The sequence below is a fragment of the Zophobas morio genome, unplaced genomic scaffold (genome assembly GCF_036711695.1).
Source record: "Zophobas morio isolate AGI-343-1 ecotype UQ-CSIRO unplaced genomic scaffold, CSIRO_AGI_Zmor_V1 ptg000044l, whole genome shotgun sequence".
NCBI classification, from domain to species: Eukaryota; Metazoa; Arthropoda; class Insecta; order Coleoptera; family Tenebrionidae; genus Zophobas; species Zophobas morio.
In genome coordinates this window covers 3,322,880-3,339,008 of record NW_026972149.1, presented here as the reverse complement: position 1 = coordinate 3,339,008, position 16,129 = coordinate 3,322,880, and the positions used below count along the sequence as shown (strand labels likewise).

At 33.8% G+C, this 16,129-nt stretch overlaps 4 protein-coding genes across 5 annotated transcripts; 1 reads left to right on the top strand and 3 right to left on the bottom strand.

The window, feature by feature from the left end:
• Positions 1–2,505: 2,505 nt before the first annotated feature.
• On the bottom strand, positions 2,506–3,986 carry LOC135141670 (putative gustatory receptor 28b). The gene is made up of 3 exons (XM_064072970.1): positions 2,985–3,986; positions 2,841–2,930; positions 2,506–2,568 (listed from the first exon to the last, which is right to left on the bottom strand). The coding sequence occupies exons 1-3, from the start codon at positions 3,984–3,986 to the stop codon at positions 2,506–2,508; spliced, it is 1,155 nt and encodes a 384-aa protein (XP_063929040.1).
• Positions 3,987–4,967: 981 nt separating this feature from the next.
• LOC135141556 (uncharacterized) lies at positions 4,968–5,976 on the bottom strand. The gene is made up of 2 exons (XM_064072766.1): positions 5,472–5,976; positions 4,968–5,350 (listed from the first exon to the last, which is right to left on the bottom strand). The coding sequence occupies exons 1-2, from the start codon at positions 5,518–5,520 to the stop codon at positions 5,073–5,075; spliced, it is 327 nt and encodes a 108-aa protein (XP_063928836.1). The 5' UTR covers positions 5,521–5,976; the 3' UTR covers positions 4,968–5,072.
• A 6-nt stretch (positions 5,977–5,982) lies between these two features.
• On the top strand, positions 5,983–9,071 carry LOC135141555 (heterogeneous nuclear ribonucleoproteins A2/B1). Of its 2 annotated transcripts, XM_064072764.1 has the most exons (5): positions 5,983–6,223; positions 7,988–8,159; positions 8,221–8,328; positions 8,571–8,745; positions 8,804–9,071. In XM_064072764.1, exons 1-5 carry the CDS (start codon positions 6,163–6,165, stop codon positions 8,996–8,998), a joined length of 711 nt encoding a protein of 236 aa, XP_063928834.1. In that variant the 5' UTR covers positions 5,983–6,162; the 3' UTR covers positions 8,999–9,071. The 2 variants fall into 2 exon arrangements, with proteins under 2 accessions (XP_063928834.1, XP_063928835.1); XM_064072765.1 differs by lacking the exon at positions 8,221–8,328 and having other exon boundaries at positions 5,993–6,223.
• A 999-nt stretch (positions 9,072–10,070) lies between these two features.
• On the bottom strand, positions 10,071–12,506 carry LOC135141473 (uncharacterized). The gene is made up of 2 exons (XM_064072603.1): positions 12,352–12,506; positions 10,071–11,755 (listed from the first exon to the last, which is right to left on the bottom strand). The coding sequence occupies exons 1-2, from the start codon at positions 12,404–12,406 to the stop codon at positions 10,875–10,877; spliced, it is 936 nt and encodes a 311-aa protein (XP_063928673.1). The 5' UTR covers positions 12,407–12,506; the 3' UTR covers positions 10,071–10,874.
• Between the last annotated feature and the right edge of the window lie 3,623 nt (positions 12,507–16,129).

The following is a 16,129-nucleotide window of genomic DNA, read 5'->3' as shown; positions in this document are numbered from 1 at the left end:
TTATTCGTCGTGAGCCAAGAGGGCGGAGTTTAACTGCAAAATCCGTATTTCTCTACGAGGAATTTTAAAAACATGTTTTTGAGTATCGTGTTGTTCAAAGAATACTACGTATATTAAGAAAAAAGTGAAGCTAAAGATTAGATTCCATCCATACCCGCCCCGATCTCAACTCTCAATTGTGATGAATTTTTCATTCGTTGTCAGATCGAAGGGCGGGGCTTAATTGCAAGATCCATATTTGTCTAGAAGAATTTACCATTTTAGACATGTTTTAAGTTTCTTGTGGCCGAAATAAGTCTACACATATTAAGAAAAAACGCAAAATATAAGCCCCGCCCACCCACCCTGTCTCAATTGGGATGATTTTTTTAATCGTCGAGAGCCAAAGGAACGGAATTTAATTGCAAAATCCTTATTATTGGAAAAATTTCAGTTTTAAAAAAATTGTCTAAAAATTCTGAAATAATTCGGGGACGTAGATCTCGATATGCTGATTCCAAAAATATAGGGTGTTGATGGTCACGGAGCAATATTTTCGAAAGAGTCGGCGCGAAATGCGAATTTTTGAAAATTTCTAAAAATTTCGATATTTGGACGGTCGATTCCGGAAATCGGTTGCAGTTACCAAAGAAACGAGGCCCGAAGTGAGTTCTAAAGTTTGAAATCTACAAGAAAATGTGTTCAGTTAAGTTTGGAAAATGTCAAAATTTGGCCGAAATTTGAAGGTGAAAAATTTCAGTTTTAAAAAAGTTGTCTAAAAATTCTGAAAAAATTCAGGGACGTAGATCTCGACATGCTGATTCCAAAAATATAGGCTGTCGATGGTCACGGAGCAACATTTTCGAAAGAATCGGCGTGAAATGTAAATTTTTGAAAATTTCTAAAAATATCAATATTTCGACGGACGATTCCGGAAAACGGTCGCAGTTATCAAAGAAACGAGACCGGAAGTGAGTTCTAGACCTCGAAATCTACAAGAAAATGTATTTAGTTAAATATCGAAAATGTCAAAATCTGGCCGAAATTTGAAGAAGGGGGGACCATTGGAAAAATTTCAGTTTTAAAAAAGTTGTCTGAAAATTCTGAAAAAATTCAGGGACGTAGATCTTGACATGTTGATTCCAAAAATATAGGCTGTTGATGGTCACGGAGTAACATTTTCGAAAGAATCGGCGTGAAATGCGAATTTTTGAAGATTTCTAAAAATATCAATATTTCGACGGACGATTCCGGAAAACGGTCGCAGTTATCAAAGAAACGAGACCGGAAGTGAGTTCTAGACCTCGAAATCTACAAGAAAATGTATTTAGTTAAATATCGAAAATGTCAAAATCTGGCCGAAATTTGAAGAAGGGGGGACCATTGGAAAAATTTCAGTTTTAAAAAAGTTGTCTGAAAATTCTGAAAAAATTCAAGGACGTAGATCTCGACGTGCTGATTCTAAAAATATAATGTGTTGATGGTCACGGGGCAACATTTTCGAAACAATCGATATGAAATGTGAATTTTTGAGAATTTCTAAAAATTTCGATTTTTCAAAGGTCGATTCTGGAAAAACCGTTGCACTAATCAAAGAAACTATGCCGGAAGTGAGTTCTAGAGCTCGAAATCTACAAGAAAATGTGTTTAGTTAAGTTTCCAAAAAGTCAAAATTTGGCCGAAATTTGAAGAAGGGGGGACCATTGGAAAAATTTCACTTTTAAAAAAGTTGTCTAAAAATTCTGAAAAAATTCAGGGACGTAGATCTTTACATGCTGATTCCAAAAATATAGGGTGTTGATGGTGACGGAGCAACATTTTCGAAATTATCGGCGTGAAATGCGAATTTTTGAAGATTTCTAATAATATCGATATTTCGACGGTCGATTCCGGAAAAACGGTTGCAGTTATCAAAGAAACGACACTGGAAGTGAGTTCTAGACCTCGAAATCTACAAGAAAATATATTCATTTAAATTTCGAAAATGTCAAAATTTGGCCGAAATTTGAAGAAGGGGGGACCATTGGAAAATTTCACTTTGAAAAAAGTTGTCTAAAAATTCTGGAAAAATTCAGGGACGTAGATCTTTACATGCTGATTCCAAAAATATAGGGTGTTGATGGTCACGGAGCAACATTTTTGAAAATTTCTAAATATTTCCATATTTGGATGATTTAATTCATCACAATTTTTCATTCGTTGTCAAACCGAGAGGTGGAGCCTAATTGCAAATCGATAATTTCCTACAAAAATTTACCATTTTAAACAAGTTTTAACTCAACGTAACGACAAAAGTTAGAAGTTGGTCATCTCGAACGTCACCTCAACGGCGTGCCAACTTTCAACGGCAACATCAACGGATGATATAAACGACGCATACCTTCGCTGCGTATTTAGCTTACAACGGTAACGTCAACGGCGAACAGCAACGTCAGCGACAAGTTTATAAATCGATCTTATGGATACATCTAGAGAATATACCAAGAAGTATTGCAAACATTTTAACAAAAATTTAGGTACTTAAGTCTATTTTGTAGCTATATCAAACTGTATAATCATTACAAAGTAAACTGTAACAGCTCCCACAATCTAAAAAAGAAAACTGTGTTAAGTGTTAAGTATACGACAGAATTTTTTTTTGTTTAAAATTAACAAAAAAATCTCAAAATTGCAAACAGTTTTCGTGTTAATAGAGAGTTTTGCACAGTTTAAACAAATAATAAATATAAATTATGTAATACAATTAATTTAATAAACATTCAGTAAATTTTTGACTCATATTTGATAGCACGTGTTTGTCACATGAACATAGCATAGAAAAGAACTGGGAGTTGAAAAATATGGGTGTACTTAGAACTTACCGTGTGCAAAAGGGACCCATCAATCGTGAAAAATCCACTTGCGTTGAACTGAATTTTTTTATGTATAAGCTGCAGAGACAGTAAATTTACCTAAAATAAAGTAAATACAGTAAAACGCTCACCCAGAAATCGATATCTTCGTACTCTTTTAATGAACATAAAATTGGTTTCTGTGGCCGGGATCCTGTACAATAACTTTTTAGTGCGACTATATTCCAGTAGAATTAATTCACATAAAATTACAGTAGTTAATATTTCAATTAAATTTATAACCACGGATATGAGAGGGATAAAAACATCGTACGCCGATGTAGACATTCCAGTATGATCTTCATAAATATACCCAAAGATACAAAAATACAAGCAACAGAAAATAACAACAAACTGGCTCGATATTTTCATTAACAGAGGCAGTGAAAAAATTGTTTGAATATCGTTATAAGTAACACATATGTCATTAATAATTCGTTCTACAAGCTTCAGAATTTTCGTAGAATCGATGTTATATTTACGCTTCTGTTCTTTAGACATCAGTTTTAAATTGAGGTTAAGTGTGTCAAGCTTGTGTGTCAAAACAAGAACAAATCCGAAAAATTGCAACAACATCACTTGCGACATTTTACTAGTTGTGTATAAAATCGTCCAACGGTAAAAACATTTCCAAAATGTGTTAACGCAATGTAACATAAACGCGATAAAGAATGAAGTCCAAAGAAAAATTATAAACAGGAATTCACAGACCACAAAAATGCGGATATTTTTGTAGGATTTCCACAGCCGCAACTGCCTTAACTTTTTGTCTATTGTGTGTAATTTGAACACGACTTCGGTGATTGTGTTTTGATAATACAGACAACAGAACACTGAAGTTAATGCAGATACGTTATTAGTCAAATTATAAAGGAGATCAGCAAGTTGTGCGACTATATTTAGTTTTATGTTAATTCTATAAACACCAACTGTCATATACACCATGTAAACTGTAACAGAAACTGCGACTACGTTATAAATGTAGACGAAAACTTTTTGAACAAAAGTCCTTTCGGAACGAACAATTTTTTCATCAGGTGATCTAGGACACAACATAAAAAAATTAGATAAATACCAAGTGTATTTTAAAGCACTAGCAACTGTGTCACCCGCCATGACAAGGTACTGTCAAAATAATATTATTATATTTAGGTTGTTGCAGCTTTTCCAAATCAATAACGATTATCCACAATGAATTATTTATTCAGGCATTAAAGGCAACTTAATTGTGTAAATTACACAAGGTGTTTCAAAAGTATGGAATCGTGTAAAAAAAACGTTTTTAGTATAACAATTTCAGTAATTATCAACGTTCACTAATAAGTTTCGAAAATGACGTCATCAACCTCACCGCGTGTAATATATAAATATGTATAAAGAACTGCCACGAGAATTACTTATTTATAATTCTTAATAAAATGACACAACTTTCACTTTTCTTACTTTTCTATGTTCACTGCTATTATAGAGTGTCACTTTATAACTTTCAACAGAAATTTAAAATCAACTCATTTTAAAAAATTTAAACTTAAACTTTATAAATATGAACTTGGATCGTTGTTTCCAAACTTTGGTAACATGTTGTACCTATTTTATTAACCATCAAAATAAAACAGATTGCGTGACATTAATAAACGTCTTTGTCTGAATTATGAACAAAATATGGATTTACTGAAGAAATAACACAACATATTGAAACTATTTCAGATAATTATCTTTAGTCGTATTTAAAACAAACGATTGATTATTTTATGGAACTAATTTGTTATGAAACGTGCTTATTGTTAATTATCCGCATTCATCAGTTGGAACGAGCATGTTGTATGTTTTCCGCTTCACAAAAAAAAAAATGAAAAAACATTAATTAAAAACCTCAGGTTTTTTTTACAATTTATCTTGTGCCTCAGGTGTTGTTGGGGTTACTTACACTACTACGTTATTATTTCATTATTCCGTATTAATAAAGTGAAGATCTTTAGAAATTTCTTATTTATAAATTCAGTGGAAAATACGCTGAGATCATTTCACCTTGACTTTCGACTTTATTGTGTATATATAAAGATATTTGTTTTGTAAACGTGTACGCCTAGACACTAATTAGTAAAAAGTGTGAGTTTATTGAAATAATACAGCAATTATAAACACAGAAATCCTTTACGTGAGAATACAAACGTGTATTAAGACATATTACAACACGAAAATTTATTGCGACGTGCTGTTATTGGCAGCCATGGGTTTTTTATTTTTTTTCTTATTCTCGTCCTTTTCGAAGTATATTTTTGCGTCATCTACGAGTTTGACGCACTCTTTTGGCTCCTTCTTTGTTAAACATTCAATGGTGTTATACAGGGCCATCAGTTGTTTTTCGCTTTTATCTTCACTTGAATCTTGACCAAACCAATTCACTGGATTCCAGCTTGATTCCCGAAAAGTATCGAACGTTTTTCCCTCACGAGATACATCAAAGGTGTTAGGATTACCTAAAATAACACAATTAATATAAATATTTGAACGATGTATTAGGGCAATGACGTAATTGGCCGCAATATATTTATCTAATTTGCTTGAATTTTAATTAGTAAGTGACAAATTGCACCTCACCTAGTATCCCTTCGGCTAAAAGTATGGTTGCTAACACCAAAACCAACATGTTTGGAAAATAGTGGTTAGTACAATGCTTCAGTTTTTTATTTATACTTCTTAAAATGTTCTTTTAACGACATTTTAATGAACAGATAGTATATAGTTCATTGGTCGCAAACTCTTTTATTATATCTAATCTACAGGTGACACTCTAAAAGCCAAATTATTTGGACGTTATTAGAGCAGACATATTTTTTCGATTTTTCGTCAAAAAAGATTACTTTTACAATGAAGTAAACACGCTGATAAAAAACTTATCAAAAATTCAGTTCAGGCTTGATCAAGGGTGCATTATTACTTTCACGGGTGTACAACTTTCAAGGCGCTTTTTACGTAATTTCAAAGACATGATAAGTTAAACTTGACATGTCGATAACCTTTACTGCATCAGAGTTTTATCAGTTGCAATATATTTTTATAAAAAAAAACCCGCAGTGCATCTTGGCGCTGTAACGAAATGTTGATTTTGCCATATAAGCGGATATTACTCACCTTATACTAACATATGATTATTATAAAATTTGTTTAAATCGTAACTGTTCGGTTTAGTTCGCCAACGAGAGTTTACCTGCCATAAAGTAAATAAAGAGGACGAATTGTTTTGAAGATTCAAAACCTTGTTAGTTAATCATCATCTTTGTGCATCATCATGTTGGTTGCTACGCTAGTACTTTTGACGACCCTGGAGGCAACTTTCGCAGGATATGCAGGTAAATAAAGCGTAATTCATTATAAGACACGTTATATACTGCGCCCACAGAAACCGTGACAATATTTTAATATCATATGGAAAAATATTCAGCTTGTTTTTCTACGTTTTAATACGAAACCGCAGAATTTTGACGTCACGATTTGTAGTAACGTGGTTTTACTATTTAGATGTCTAGAGTGACAAGCCACAAACAACTGTTTTCAATTAATTATAAACCAAAAAATCTGTTTGGACTTCAGCTCAAAAAGTTAAAGAAAAATAATCAAGCTGTTGTTTTTTAAAAACAGTGACTAATTGTGTCAAAATAGTTGTCATAATTTAACACCAAATTACAAAGTTATTTTCTTCGTAAAAAAAAAATTATTCCTATATAAACTTCGTTTGACCCTTCTCCTTTACATATTATTAAACAGATTTAAAAAATTACTTAACATAAATAAGTAATCGAGTTTCCACGTAGTCACTAAGTCACTATTTTACCATTTTTATGTAATTTCGACTGTCAATTTTACTTAAATACGCAACATACTAGTATACGATTGGTGGAAAAACTGCTAGCCCTTATAAGGGATTTTTATTTCCCAGGTGTAAACTAAAGAGTACTATAATAGGATCATTTTTCCTTGCTCGGTGTTATTTTTCTCGAATTTCTACCGTCGCCGCCTAATTAACCTGATAAGTATTAATTTCTATACATCCAGGTCACGATTGGCTAAAATCTTGGAGGTCCACCTATCACTGCATGACGAATGTTCAAACACCATTACCGAATTTAAAAACTGCAATAAATTTAGCCAATTATGAGTGCGTTATAAATTTGAGCAGCCTTGAAGAAGGAATAATGTGAAACGTCACCCAAGAAAGCAAATTTATTTTGAACCTTGTCCTAATCCCATTAAAGAAACTATTGGAGTCATAATAAGCGATAATGAGCAACGGTACCCTTATTCAGTATCATGTTTATGTCACCCTATTCTACATTACTTGCTACACTATCCTTCACATCTATCTATTTTTCAATGATTATTATTTATAATTTACGAAAGTTTAAGTTTGTCTGTTTCAAAACATTAAAAGAATTTTATCTGTCATTGTAAATTGTTGAAAATATTTCTCTCTGAGTAATATTATATAGGAAGCGGTGTTTGTCAATAAAATATGCGCACAAAAGACACCTGTTTATCGCATTTCACTTAATTACAAAATATGTTTACACAGGGGCGTGTACGCAGTAAGGGAAGCGCTTTTATTACGCTTGAAACTTAATGAAATTTTTTATTTAAGTCATTTCATTTAAATATTTACAATATTTCTAAATGAAAGATTTGAGCTGTATGAATTTCGTATATGTGTATTTGGCAACTCTCTCTCGACATTGTTCGTGTCTCGTTGACCTTAATAACAGATTTAATGCAAATGCAGCCTACATTAAGTGCAACTATCGTAAGGATCAACTGTTACTTAGTTGCTCTTCCAAGATGGCGCTGTTAGACTATTGTTATTATTATTATTATTAATAATAATTATTATTCGTTAAAACTTGCGACACGACACGGATGTGGAAACAAAAAACACACAAATCAGGTTTCAAATTACTTTTTGTGGATGCATATGATCACCAATTGTTATGCAGCCATAGAATATGCGCATACTTCCAAGGTCATTATTGTACAATTAGCATAATAAATTTTATTGTAAACGAACCATCATTACCTTCCCACGTTTTTCACAAATAAATTTTTTTAAAATCCTTTTGTTGTAGGAAGTAATTCGAACGAAGTTGGTAACGGATATGGTTATGGATTCTCTGGTAGCTATTCGGGAAATGGAGGCAATATTCCACAGCCGCCTATTCCAAACTTCCAGGAATTTGGGGGCCTTCTAAACGGTTATTTTGATTCATTTAGAAAGTATCATGAGCATTTCCTTAAAACGTATGTTGAAACTCTTTGAATATCTGCGCCGTGGGTTTGTTTTAGTGCAATATTTTCGCAGCAGAGTCCCACACTCTTTTGCTCTTACTTCATCTTCTCTTTCTCCCTCTTCTTCTTCTAGAGTTCAAGCTTCGTCTTCAATTAAATTTCTACCCACCCGCAAAAGTCGGTAGGTGGTTTAAACCTATATTGTAGTAACACTAGGTCAAAATGGTACACACATAGCATGCAACGTAGGGGATAGGGTCAAAACCTAAACACGACACAGTATGTAAATGAGAAAATTTTTGCTCTAATATTATATTGTTACTAATCTCTAACTAAAGAATTTTTACTAATCTGAGTACTAATTTGGGCGTTTTGGACTAATTCGCGTTGCAACAAGTACAGTATCTATACGTGTTGAAACAGTCTGCAGCAGCAAGTAGAGCAAGCAGGTGGACAAAATCCTGGGTATGCCCCAGGATTTTCAGCCTACGGTGCATCTAATGATGGTAAAGGAGGAAACGGGGGTGCTGCAGTTGCCTCTGCTGCTCTTGGACCACAAGGAGGCTATCAAGGAGCAGCCGTATATCCAGAAAATCCGGTACGTAATCATGGACTATTATTTAACAGTTGATTGAATAAAACACTTTACCACACAGAACGCACCCAATATTTTCACAAGATTCGGAGGAGCCGGTGAAGGAGGACCCACAGGTCAAGGAAATTACGGAGTTTTCACTTCAAGCGTCAGCTCGTCAAGCAATCTCGACGGTAAAGTTCATAATTTTCATAGAGCTACAACCACGATTAACGACAATGGTAAAGTCACAACATACGAAGTAAAAAATCCGTAAATTTGTTAGTTGGATAAAAACATATTAATATTCATTGTGACATAGAGTATTCATTAAAGTGGTTTGAATTATAGTTAGTTCATTTTATTTTAATTAAACGCCACCGCAGTTACAACAAATTGTTGATAACATGTCCCTCGCATTCAAAATAAATTCTCAATTCTGTCGTATCGTTGCCGTTGGTGTGTCCTAAGCAAACAAAAAAAGCAATAAATGGAATACCTCGCGGTGTTATTTCCTCAACGGGCTGCACGAATACAACGAACGAGTCATCAAAACGTGGACCTTTCGTATATTTTTTTACTTTTTACTTTCCAGCAGTGTTATGTATTTTGAGGCACATCTGTGCAAACGGAGGATTTGTCTGAACTTTCATTACATTCAAGAATAACAGTGCAAATAAGAAACCAAAAACTGATCCAATACACAATTTGCACAGACGGCCGAGATATTTACAAGTACTTCGAGACGTCTGTGGTTTTTCGAAATATTAAAGCGAACGATGTTTACTGTATTTGGGTTTAATAATACATTTCCATATTAGACACGATAAGTTTAAATTTCCATGAATATCCTTACCCATTTTAGCATGGAGACAGTGCTTTCGTGGTTGTTGTTCCAATATTGTCGTATAGCATACAGCACAAGTACACATTGCTATTAGCTTTTGTCTTGTATTTACTAGCAGATTTCAGACCCTTTTGACTTACTATTACTTGTTGACATTCCAGTTTAAATAATGTTAAGTTTTTTTCACTATTTTGTATTTTATACAATTTTAGTGGACGAAATGACGTCACTCATACGTCACTCTTTTCGATAATTTCTTCACATCAACGCTTTTAAGATTGTATCACATATATGCGGGAAAGATTTTCCTCTTGGGCTGTTGCTACGCTGAAGCGAACAAGAAATAACTCCGACGGGCGCTGCAGAAAAATCGATAGTAAAATGATGGTTGTAGAACTACGCAAAAAACTGATTACTTGTTGGTATTAAACTATTTTTGAAATGTAGTTAATCAGTTTGCAAGGAGAAGTATCCAACAATGTCTCTATAAAACGAAAAAATCTTTAATGAATAAAATAATTTTGTAATTTATTGTTAAATTTTAAACAATGTTTTTACAAATTAGTATCACTGTTGCTACAAAAGTGGCACCATACAGACACAGTTTGATTCCTCTTCTTTTAAAATCACTGAAAAGATTTGAAAAATACTGTAAAATAAAGCAGCAGTTAGTGTTTCCATAGTCACTATCGATTCTTATGAAGGGCCATTTTTTGTCCGTTTCAGCATAGCAACCGCCTAAGATTCAACCATACATTTCTACCTTTCGTTAATTTGACTAATGACATTGAGAGGCACCAGAAGGGATAACAATACATACGATTTCTAGTCGTGATGAGCCGAGATTTTTACTTACAACCATTTTTATTTGCCTTTAAGTTTTGTTTCAACACATGTTTTTTATAATTGTTGCACAAAAAATTGCACCTAACACATTTTTTGACTAACATGTAGCAAACTATTGTTTCAATCTTTGTTGTGAAAAATGCAAACACAATCGTTAAAACGTGTTAGACAAAATACTTAATTTACTTACAAAAAACTACAACGGGTGCAATCACCTTAACGTGAGATATAATCTGTTCGCAAGGTGTGGTCATCCAGACAAAACTCGCTTAATTTTATTACTAGATTAGTTAGAACTTTGGTCCACAAAACTGACAATTTTACACAAAACATTTGTTTATTTGTTCATATAGACTATAACTAATTTATTATCAAACTATTTGAAAAAAGTGCTATTCTACTGTCATTGACATTAAATTTTCTTACTAATATTACTAATCTAACTTACACACGTCCAGATTTAATCTAGTGGTGCTAATTTGTCATCAATTTGTCTGCCTGGATCCACATTGTAGACCCGTCTGGCTGGGTACCACTGCAGTCCTGTGTTGACATGATTTTTACAACTGCAACCGGTACTACTAGTGCCTGCGAATTTTTGCGTTGTCGGGTTTAAGTCCCGTCCAGACCAGAACGCGGGTTTTATTGTGGCCTTGGACCCATAACCGGGTGTTGCAGATTTCGAATACCATACAACTTGCGGTGGTGGATTTTCCCCAAAATAATGGTTGTGATAAGTCGATTCAAAGTACGGGACGTGTATTTCAACATTATTAGCTGTGTTGTCAACCCCACTGCGTGCCGTGTTGTCAAAAGTTAGAGATCCGATTTTTATGTGGTGGTCTGCAGACGGGTAATTTCTTTGGTTGTATATACTTGTGGACGTTAGAGTCGATGGAGTGTGTGGTTGATGCGAATAGTGCACCGAAGACACAGGTACTACCGGATTGATCGATAAAACCCGTTCTGTCGTTGTCAGAGGATGATTGTACTGGTTGTAGTTGTGACTGTGGTTGGGATCAGAACTACCCACGATGACTGGAATATCAGGAGTATCATCCACAAAACTGTCAGTTTTATTATTATTTATAGCGACATTTGTTTTAACGTGGACTACAACGTCTGTCTCGATTGAGTCCTTGGACTGTGTCTTAATCGATTCCGTGGTATTGCAGCCGTCAGTAGATGCGCAGATAATTTCAACTTTATTGTTTGTGCCATCGTTCTCTTTTTCCCGATTTCGGTAGACCAACGGTTTGCGCTTATTTATACCTTCAATTAATCGCGACGAGGATTTTGGGCCGTCGAAATCCAACTTTGAAGAGATTTCAATTGCACTACCTGGAAAAAAATATCAACTTGTTTCAACAATAATGTAAATATTTCAACAATGTTGTGGTTGATTTTTTGACAACTTGGAAAATGTATTAAAGTCAACTAAACCGATATCAAAGTGATGTTAATATTAAAGCTGCTTTATATCTTTGACATTAAGAAAATAAATTCCTTTCTTGTCGGCTTCCGTTGTTGCTTAATCACGACATGACTCAACCATGTTTTGATGTTCTATTATTTAAACCTGTTTACATCAAAACGTCACTTTTACAGTAAATAGTTGAAGCTCCCTAGTATAAACCACCCTCAAAATACGTTAATAAAATATTACGTAATGCCGTGTTACCAAAGCCGGATAAAAGAACTAATTTTGCTTTGGGGAAAATATTTATATTGAAATGAGTACCGAAATGGGTTGTTAGTACCGATTTTTGAAAAATTTGGTCATTTTTGAAACGAGTGAGAACGATGTGCACGAAACTACACCATTTCAAAAAATTTTAATGTTAATGGAGTAATCGCAAATATGAAAGTACCTCTGCAAATGTGAACAACAGTTAATTTCCAGTAAAGGTGATAGGTTAACAGTAAAGATTACTTACAAATTAGATTTGTGACGAAAAGAAGTACAAGGTGTTCCAGCACATAGTAACGCATGATTACACGTCTGTTTCACTTTGTCTTTTGTTTAAAACTAATTCACATGAAGACACCTAGCGTGACAGTTCCGGAGCAAATTATTGAGAATTTCATAACATTTAAGATGTTGGTCTCCTTCATCTTGTTTCAAGGTGAAAAAAAAAGTATTTCTTGACTTATAATTGCATAATTAAGTTTTCTGTTTTGCCTCGAGTCTTAAATAATTAAATGCCAGCAACAGATTATCTATTTTATAAAAGTAAAATCTCCAGAAAAAATTAAATGAATTATAGTTTGTCAGGAATCATCATAAAAACTGGAAACTTTTATTTTCATGTCAAAGACACGCAAAAAGGCGGTGGCGACATATAATTTTCTACTTGAAAAATGTTTTTGCTCAGTCACGTGTTATGAGGATGCTTTGAAAAAAAACGAAACAATTTATTTGGAAAACCACAATCGTGGGGAATTAGTTACACGAAATGTCGTCAACACGTGAGTAATTCAATTGTTATTTTCCCGACAAAAGTGACATTTCCCACGACAAAATTGTAAAATGCAATGTTTTTAATTCGTGATTTTTTTCTAATCGGATTCATAAACCACAAGTGTAGGAGTAAATATTTAATGCGGAAAATGTTGAATTGGACAGACGACAGTCAGGCAGACGGAAACGAGCGACCTATTGTGCCGTTTTCTAGGGGTCATGAACTAGCCATTCGTCGGATGGACCCTATTACAATACTTCCTTAGTTTACGCTTGGGAAGTAAAAAGGAGCAGCTTGTGCAACGGAGCGACGAAGATAGAATGAATATAGAAAAAAGAATATCTTGCACGAATACGGTCGTGGTAGAGAAGGACGGAAAGCTCGAAAGGAGGAGGCAGCCTATCAGCAATAAATGATGCCGTCGAAAGCTTTTGCGTAATTGGTGAAAGACAAAATTTTTGAGCCCGAAATACCGCTAGATCAGGCTCTTAGAGTTTTTTCCCAAAACGTTTCATCGTGAAATTCCTTTGTGTTTGCAACAAGTATATCCGCAAAGCCGGCAAAATCTTCCCTGTCAAACACAGAGAGATCGCTCTCATTACGCTTTAATAATACCATTAAATATTAAATACGGTCTTATTTTAACGAAACGAGGCTTGAAAACGCCTAAATCAAAGTGGTGTTAATGCAAATTAATATAAATAAAGCGATATTTTGCGCTAAAATTTCCTCCATTTCTCATTCCGAGTGTCTTTACGATAAAACAAATGTGAAAATCATTGTCAATCTGAAAAACGTGTGTGGGCGGTACGATGTTGAAACAACTTCAGTATTTATGAAGTTGTTATAAAACATTCACATGTTGTTGTAATTTTCATGTACCTGCATCCACATAACTTACTTTCCTGGCGTTTTCAAATCTACATTAAATTCCTAAAAAAGATCTCTCGAAAAGCTCCTGCCGCATAGGGTCACGTGAACAAAAGCGATAATCCTGCTCAGCTTCCTTATTGACGCAAATAAAAGATGCCAAGATGTAATTCAGTACATTCAGTAACTCGGCACCTTATGCTTCACGAGAGAGATGTATTTTTCCTCGTTTCTCTTAAACGACTCGTCGCGAATTTAACGCGAGAGGAAAAAAAATTTCTTGGATAGCTCGAGAACTTCTATAATAACTGCTCTCGAGATAAAGCGTCAACAGAATGCGGCGAAAAACTACCAGTAAATAGTAATAACGATAATTAGTTTAATCACTCCTAAGAACAGGCCATTTTCTTTTGTTAAGTTTCTCCCCAATCTAATCCACGATTAGTCCTTTATTTGATTTAGTTAACCGTAATAGTTTAGCTCCAAGCAAGTTAGATCATCAGTTGATCAACAATCGATAGTCTGTAGAATCCGCTACAAAATAATAGAAAACAGAACAATAAACCGTAGTTCTAAACCAGTAATATCTACTAGAAACGATGTTACAAATTATAGACCGATATTGATTTTGTGTTGTTGCACAATTTCGAGTTTTTTTCCAAAATTTGGATAATATTTAGTAGACACAACTTCGGTAGTGATGATTAGACACTTTTTTTTGCCTTTTATCATTTACACGATATTGTTAAAACACATAAAATTTGACAATCGGTTTAGGAGATTACCTGGCGTTAAAAATGAACCCCGCCCACCCGCCCTCACTCAAATGTGGTGATTTTTTTTATTCGTCGTGAGCCGGGACGGAGCTTAATTGAAAATCATTATTTCTCTACAAGAAACTACTTAAGACCACCATTTCTTAAGTAATCGTATTGTTTATAAAAAATCATGTGTATTAATTAAAAAAGAAAGGCAAATATTAGACCCACCTACACCCACCCCGATCACAATTACGATTTTTAAGTTTCTTGTTGTGAAAAAATGACTTCGTATCATAAAAAAGGCAAAATATAAAGCCCGCCCACCCACCCTGTCTCAATTGTGACGAATTTTTATATTCGTCGTTAAGCGGGGACGGAGCTTAATTGCAAAATCCATATTTGTTTACAACAATTTACCATTTTAAACACGTTTAAGTTTCTTGTTGTTAAAAGATGCCTACGCAAAATATAGTCGACAGACGGAAACGTCGAAAAAACATGAAAGTAGCCATTCGTCTGAACCCTATTACAATAGTTCGTTAGTTTACGTTCGTAAAGCATATTTTAAAAGACGCGGTTTTTAGCAGTGAATGTGTCAAATGGCGGCATCTTCCGGTTTATAGAGTGTTCGTGGTGGCCAAAACAGCCAGTGTTTCAGTTTAATATGTAAGAAGATTAAGTAGAAGATAGATAATTATATCAATAATGGATAGCAATACAGTTTGGTAATGTCAACAGCTGTGCGTTGTCAAAATTGCTTCAAAAAGTTACTTACCTTCTTCTTCGTCTTTGATTTTGAATTTACTAATTCCATGTTCTGCATCGGAAGAAATCTATGTCACACCAAAAATATGAATAATAGTAATCTGACTAAACATATATAGATTTATTTAGATTTTGTCATTACATAGAATATTTCGCTAAAGACAGAAATCTAGTTAACAGAAAGTTAGTAAGAGTATGAAGAGAAGAACCATAGTTAAAACAAGAAAAAACTTATAGAGCGGCAAATAACTTCTGACAAACTTTAGTTCTTAACCCATAGATTGACAGAAACTGAGTGACTTAAGGTAAATGTTCCCTGTACCATTTTTAAATATATATATTTCTCTATTCTACTTCTTTGACATAACATTTCATCTAAGACCACCATTTCTAAGAAACAACAATTTATGTTCAACAAATCAACACTAAAACTTTTGAAAATGGTATTGTGATTTGTTGAGACAAGGAAATAAATAATTTAAAAAAGAAAATTTCAACTCCAACTTAATGTCAACAGATAATTCCAATTTATACAAAATTTTCTAATCCTTCTGAACTCAAGTCTTTGTTATTGTAAACTATTTAAGTAAATTTCGTATGAAAAACTAAAGAACGAAACAAAATAACACATTTGACAACATCGCTTTTTGGAACAATAATTTTACATACATTGAGTAAGAACAGATCTATACATATATTATTCACACCGAAGAATAATGTCACGTTAGTAAGTCAGGGATCTATACTGACTAGTCCTCACATTTACAATTGATTCCTTATTGCATCGCAGTTACTTAGAAGTAGATTCTAAGTTAAATTATCTATAAAACTTATTTTGTAACAAAATAATAGTTTGG